The sequence below is a fragment of the Meleagris gallopavo genome, chromosome 2, assembly GCF_000146605.3.
Source record: "Meleagris gallopavo isolate NT-WF06-2002-E0010 breed Aviagen turkey brand Nicholas breeding stock chromosome 2, Turkey_5.1, whole genome shotgun sequence".
Classification (NCBI taxonomy): Eukaryota; Metazoa; Chordata; class Aves; order Galliformes; family Phasianidae; genus Meleagris; species Meleagris gallopavo.
This window is the reverse complement of record NC_015012.2, coordinates 57651980-57659388: the sequence shown is the minus strand read 5'-3', so window position 1 is coordinate 57659388 and position 7409 is coordinate 57651980. Positions and strand designations below refer to the sequence as shown.

Here is a 7409-nt window from a genome sequence, read left to right as displayed (position 1 = left end):
ATGTCCAGGATTCTCAAATTAACCTGGATGTTTTAGAGGGTGGTGTGGAGTAGTTCTTCACTGTATTTTATTATGTTTGTGCATCTGAAAGAGCAACTCAGCTACTGCCAGCTGATCTCACCCAAAACATTTCCTAAATCTCATTGACCACAGCTGACATGGAACAGAATATGCTACATTCTTTAGTTTTCTTTCCTTCCATGTAGTTCACTTCCTTGAACTTTCACTTTCGGTGTGTATTTTTCTCTCATGTGCCAGCTCTGGAGCCTTCAGGAAGAACCAATGTTTTGCCGCTCTGCAGTTCGTAATCACTTATGAACACTAGCAACTACCTGAATTTTTATGTATCTACTTACAGCATACTGTGGTTTAATGAAATGGTTTAGTTAATTCTCTTTACAAGATGTAGAAAACTTCATTTGAATGATGCTTTCTCTATTTAGCGAGAGCATAATCACTACATTCTTCACTTTTGTATTATGAGGTAACAGGGCAAACTCTGTTACAAAGACTACACCCAACAGAAGCAGTAGGACATGAAAATTACTCCAACAGAGTGGATCTTTGAAATGATAATCGTAGTGGTTTTCAACATTGTGTTGGAGGTGACCCAGCAGTTACATGGCTAAGGATATCCCACAGTTTCTATGAGAGGCAAGTGAAAATTCTGAGACTTCTTTCTGGAAGAGTTGGACCATTTATTGCAGTATTCTCCCCTCATACTGCACTGTTCCACTGTAGTCTCTGAACTGGACTCATCCTTGTGCAATCAGCACTTAAGAAAACGCCTGCAGCTTCCCAAGCCACGTGTTTGAGTGTGCAGAATACTGGTGAATGCAGATACTGCTTGGGCTACATCAACACTTCTAAAAATGGTGAAAAATGAAACTCTTCAGCAGAATGTAGTGCAGTCGTTGTTTTTTTGTTTTGTTTTTAAAAAAAGTTATTTACCATTCTGTATATATAACTAATGCAGTGGTCAAGCATGCTGGCATCTGCTATTGTTCATTGCTGTGAGCTTATCCAGAGTCCAAGGCACTTAAGGAGTTAAGAGGGCTGTGGGAGGGAGAAAAGGAGACTCTGGAAGAGGAGAAAAGGGCTCCATTTTGTGTGGGCAGGCAGGACATGTACCATGTGGAGAAGGCTGATCTGTTATGGGGAAAAAGCTCAGATAGAAAAATGAGGCATTTGTTTCCCAGCACAAAAGCTGTTGTTGCAAATGCACATGACAGCATCCCAGAAAGTCATTCTTGCTACTTTGAGAACTGATCTCAGAATCCTTATTTAGCAAACTTTGGATTAATGTTAAAAGAAAGAAGAAAACATTTCATGCGCTGAGAAAAGCATGAACACTCATCATCCTCCAAATTGTAAATCAAGCCCAGTATTTTAAAACAAAGAAATACATTCAAGCACTCTCAATGATCACATGAAGATAATATAGTGAGAGAGGTAACAAATCTTTAATTTGTGTAAATTCAGAGCATTAAGTGCTCAAATTAACTTATGAGTACATTTTTTAATTCTGATGGTAAAAATATTGTTTTCATTTGTAAAATGCTCTGTGTGGAAAACTGATACATTACACATGCAGTAAACTAGAAAATCTTATTTGCTCTAATGCTTCCAGACTGCTCTAGACAATTTTAGATTTTTTAAAAAGTAGCCAGTACAATTTTTAAAAAGCAGACATTGTTAAACATAACTGTTAGAAATATACAGATGCGTTCACTAGAATGAGTGCACTGATTTATCTTCACAACAAGGAGATTTGACAAAATTCCAAGTGTTCCTGATATGAGTACACTAGCAAACACTGGGATGTTAAGGCATCTCTAGCCCCCTCTTTACCTGACCTGGGAGGAATGCTTGAGGGATGTTCATCTCAAAGATCAGGGACACCAGGAATTTCAGCGTCCTTTGGATTCTGCTTGGGCACTGGATATTGAACACGTGAAATGCAGCCACCAGTGCTGCCAGAGCTGTAGTGCAGTCATTGAGCTGGGCTACCTCTTGTTTTTCTATGTACAGAGCAAACCTGCATGAATTCACATTGAAGGGATTTTTAACTTCCAACACTGGTGTCAATACTTTCACCTAAATTAAGAAAAAGAATATTTCAAATGATATCACAGCATCATTTGGTGAACTGTAAGTTGTAACATCAAAAAATTCAGTAAGCCTAGTAACACTGCTTTGAATTTAACTAGCATTTCTGCAAATATTTGCCTTTCATCCAAAAGGAAGGAGAATGTCATCCTTCTCCAGGAACTAATCTGGGCCACCAAGAGGCTGAGGGATATGCCCAGGCAGCTCATAGGAGCAAGACCACAGCTGCTGGTGCTGTTTCCTACCTCCTCGTTCACTGCAGCAAACAGACTGGAGTCATCTCCAAAGACATCTGGCAGAAGTAAACATGCAGCAGTCGTCTTCATATCTGTGAAAGACAAGGATTTTCTGAATTACAAATGAAAACGTTCTGGCACTATGGCATCATCCTGGAAAAACAGATTGTGGCTTATGAAATAACTAACAGCTCAGCAGTGGAACTGCTGCTCAGTTCATTTTGAAGAATAGCTTGTGCCACAATAAAAGTTTAGGTACCTCATCTGGCAATTGACCATAGTATTCAAACTCATAAAGTTATCACAAACTCTAGGTTCCAATTGGAAAATGCATATCTTCCTTATCCTTTAGTGGTCCTTGCACCAAGCTTGCTAGAGTTCAAGAAGCACCTGGACAATGCTGTTGATCATGTAGTCTGATTTTTGGGTGGTCCTGTGTGGAGCCAGATGTTGGACTGCTTATGTGCCCCTTCTAACTCAGGTTATTCTATAATTGATTTGACCTCCTAAAATTATGCCTGTTTGGACAGCAAATGACTCTCTCAAGAAGCACTTTTCAAAGATTTTAGCTCAGGTGTAGGGATCTACAGCTGCAGTTCAAGAAAAGTAAATTTCACAAGTAACTCCTTCAAATGTTTTGTCCCTACAGAACTAACCTCACCCCAATTTTCAGATTGAAAGAAGGTGAGTGGTAGCAGTTTCTTACTCCCTTCTCACAACCAGCAAGCCAAATATGACATAGACCTCTGTGTGTGACTCAGATCCCTGCTTTTCAGACACCTTATGCTATACCAGTTTGTGCTTACACTCCTGAAGTGTATCTACTCCTGAAGAGACAGAGTACTTGAAAGACAACAGTAAGTACTTCTTACATTGTTTCACTTCCAGCTTAAAAACAATCCCTTTCTAAGGAAAAGTATTTTTTTTACAAGTGTTGTTCTAAGTTCTTGAAGAAAAGATGTTAATCTGCTTAAAGCCCACAACCTCTTTTTTATTACTGAGTATGGCGTGAACATCTCTGGCTAGTTTGGGTCATCTGCCCGGTTGTCCCACTCTCAGTCTCTTGTGCATATACCCCAGTTCTACTCACTGGGAGGAAGAACGAGGAACTAACTGCCTTTAGGCTGTGCAAATACTGCTCAGCAACAGCTAAAAAATTGGTGTGTTTTCAACATTGTTTTGGTCACCAATATAAAACACAGCACCATACTGACTGCTCTGAAGAAGGTTAATTCCATCCCAGCCAGACCTAGTACAGATATTTAGAGCATAGATTTGTACTGACATTTTAGAACGTTTTCCTCTGTGTTCTGTTTCAGATGTTCTTGCAGCATAATGTTAATTGGATTATTCTTCACCAGACATAAAGATAATATGCTCTCTGAATAAATCTCCAAAATCTTAACTGTTTTCTGATAAACATCCATGTGTGTGAGAAGCTGGAACTCCCTAAAAAGCTAAAATAAAATAAAATAAAATAAAATAAAATAAAATAGTTATTGCAATGCTTAAAGCCCAAACAGAAAACAAGAAATGAGGTTCATGCTTTGAAGACAGGGTAAGATAAGTGAAAAAAGACTGTAAGTTGGATGATATCATGGCTTCATTTCTTTTCAAAACAGGGAAGAAGTACATGAAGTATCATCAAAGGACTTCTAACAACCCACTGCTGTTGCATGTGGCATGGTTAACAAGGACTGATGCAAAAATATGTTAAAGAGAATAATGTCGATCAATACTTCTGCAGAAACATCCATGAACACCCACAGTTGTGTCACATCTATAATATAGATTAATGCCATTATTAAGTATAGTTCTGTTACCTGATAGGGGCATCTTAAGAAAGGAAATAGTCTAAGAATGTCTTTTAAAGGCGTCTTATCACAGATCATCTTCCTTCGTATTTGTATTGTTGCATTCATTTTATTATTCACTTCTTTCCAGTTTCTCAGAGTTTTCATATATTCTTGCTTCAGCCAGTTAATGTGTACATACATTGCATCACCTTCAAGATAAGCAGGTTCTTCCTAGCAACAAATCAAGGACAGAATTGTAACAAATCACTTTTCATCTAATGTGGGATATCTTGTCAGTTCACACTGGAGTCTACACCAATATGTAGTTAAGCTTAGCAAAAGGGATTAGAGGGCAGCTTGAATACTGGCTCTGTGAATTGACTCTGTACTGTCGCTCTATCATATACATAGAATCTGTCTTCATGTAGTTCCAGAGCTACCAGCTAGGTCTCCCAGGTTCAAGTTACACATTAGAGGATATGCATGAAGTTCATGTGCCTAGTTTGCCTAACTGTGGGTTGTTTTTTTGTTTGTTTGTTTGTTTTTTAATTAACAGGCAGTTCTAATAATAATAGAATGGCCTGGGTTGAAAAGGACATAATGATCATCTAGTATCTCAGTGTTACTCTTTAGCAATATTAGCTCTGTATTGCCAAGAAAAATAGGATTTTCTTCTTACTCATCCAGGTGCTAAAAGCGGGACAACAAACTTCCATATTCATGCAATTGAAGTATTTACCAGGAAGGAAACCAGAAGAATTAAGAGAAAGAAATCTCTTGATGGAAAGCATTATTTGAGTTGCTTGACAGTGTTATTCCATACTTGAAGATTTAATTAATGATTTTCCTCAAAATTATTATTATTGTCTCTGCTGTAACTCCACAAACAGTAATTACAAATAAGCGGGGTATCTATCCAAAGCAGTACATCTGTGGCTGTAGCCGGTGGCTTAGTTTCTACCATAGGAAGCAGTGAATTTGCCCACTGAAGCAAGCTGAGGAAACATACAGATGCTTTGTTAGTATCATTACCACTCTCAAGCTACACTTAAACCAACTTTTTCCAAATGTATCATTACTAATGCAGCTGTCATCTATGCCAGTAGTGGACTCTGGGCTAGATCCAATGCAAGTTGAGACGTTTTGTTTTGTTTACCAGAATATTTAAGACATAGAGCTGAAAAAAATTACAACATCTAAGACTGCTTTGCAGAGCTCTCTGTATGTAATTTAATTTTCCATTTTAATGTCCTTTTTTTTAAATTGTGTATGTGAAATTTCAAGATTTTCATGTACAAGATATAGAAGTAAAACAGTGTCTCCCTCCTACTATATACCCATGAATTTCAATTACCAATGTTATCAAAGAAGAAAGACAGCCCTGAATGCAGGACAGTTAATTACCATGATTCCCACAGGTACTTCCCAGCCCTTGCTAGGCCAATGTTACGTCAGCACAGTTTGCTCTTATAAATAACTTCACTGAACAGTAGTATTTGTGCGTGACTGATTAGACCAGGCATTCCTGTCCTCTTCCTCAGTGCCCAGGAAGAGAGGTCACAGATCAGAAGAGGGGCTCATGGACTTCAAGCAGTCATGTTGTTATATTTCATTGCCTCCAGTAAATTTTTTCTTCCATCATTTCTTCCAGTCACTTTTCCAACCCAGGCAAAATTGTTCCTTCTGCAACACCCTGCATTATGTTCAGCAGTTTAACTATTGTGATGCCAAAAGCCATGCCTTCGTCTTCTAATGATCTTACAGGATTCAATAAGATAGAGGTCAAACTGTTCGCCTCTAGTTGTATAGCTACATCATATTCTGTCCTCAGTTATCTATTTTCCAGACAAGATTGTCCTAAGTTATTTAATCATTCCATGTACAATAGTTGTTCCGTACTTTCAAAAACCCCTGTTATTTGCATTTTGTCTGATTTCACTTTACAAGACAGGAACAGTACAGCTTAAAACACTAGTTGAGATACTCTGATACCACAGGTGCATACAGGGGAATAATGCACTCCCTTTTGTTTCTTTCTTAAATAACTCTGAGCATTCAATGTATTTCTTTGAACAGCTGCTTAGCATTGTGCCAAATGTTCTCCAGCATGATATAAAAATATCATTTGTGAATGATAATAAGCTTAGAGGCCATGATTGTCTACGTCATTAGAACTGGGTTTTCTCCTTGTACCTTATTGTGCATCTCTTGGCATTGAATTTTACCAGCTGTTTTTCTGCCCTGTTAACTCAGTAACATTAAATCTTTTGCCATTCTTCAAAGACAACCTTTGTCTTTATACCCTTAGTAGCATCAGCAAATGTGGTCAGCCAGCTATTCTCCTTTTTCTACACTTAGAAATGTATTTAACTGCATAAATTAAACATTAGCAATCTTTTCCACAGTACAACCAAACTATTTCTGCTCAGCTCCTGTTTATCCCCTCAGATTATATATTTTAAAAGCATTTGAAAGGCATGTGGTGAAATCTCTTCTGAAGTAAACTATATCAGCTGAATTTCTGGTGCCCTCGGGGTTGCTGAATACTTCAAAGAACTAATACCTTTATGAAGCATGACTTCTGTTTACAGAAACTTCACTGATTCTTTCTCAAGTTATTCATCTCTCAGCTCTGCATTACAGTTCTTGTTAATTAATGTAAAAATAATAAGTTTATTGGTCAACATTCCCAAAATTTTGGAAACTGGCATCAAATTAGCTGCCTCCAAGTTGATACATCACAATTAGAAGTTTAGCTGGTTTATCCTTGAACGCATCTAAAATGTTTGCTCCTTGGAATTTGCCTCTGCTCATTTGAATGACTTATTTATAACTTCTTTACTGACCCCGTAAGACACACCCTGACATTACCTATGAAGAGTGGTCCTAGCAACGTGATCTCCTGCACTCCACTTCTGAGGATTCTGAGGCCTAACTAATAGCTTTTGTTGTTGTTGTTTGTTTTGTTGTTTTTTTTTTTTTCAGCTTTATATTGTGAACACTGCTGTGCCTGCATCGTGAAGAATTACAGTCACAGTTTTTACTCTGGAATCTCTGGTTCCAACTGTTGCTACAGACCTCTCCTGGGGGCCTGCTTCCCAGATCCCACTGCCCAAGGAGCAGGAGCCTGCTCAGCTGCTGGACCTCAGGCACCAGGCTGCCTCCTCTCAGCAGCTGCAGGGACAGGAGAACAGAATAAATCCTGGTGCTTAGCACAAGCCCTGCTGCTCCTAAGACACAAACACCATGGTGAGCCAGTTAAGACCTT

General features: G+C 38.4%; 1 protein-coding gene across 1 annotated transcript in view; it reads right to left on the bottom strand.

The window, feature by feature from the left end:
- Positions 1-86: 86 nt before the first annotated feature.
- SAMD3 (sterile alpha motif domain containing 3) overlaps positions 87-7409 on the bottom strand; it is a 30187-nt gene continuing 22864 nt past the window's right edge. The window contains exons 5-8 of the mRNA XM_019612999.2: positions 4169-4372; positions 3631-3802; positions 2355-2437; positions 87-2097 (exon numbers count right to left, since the gene is read on the bottom strand). Of these exons, the coding sequence (XP_019468544.2) occupies positions 1825-2097; positions 2355-2437; positions 3631-3802; positions 4169-4372 (732 nt within the window). The 3' untranslated portion in view covers positions 87-1824. The remainder of the gene's footprint in view (positions 2098-2354; positions 2438-3630; positions 3803-4168; positions 4373-7409) is intronic.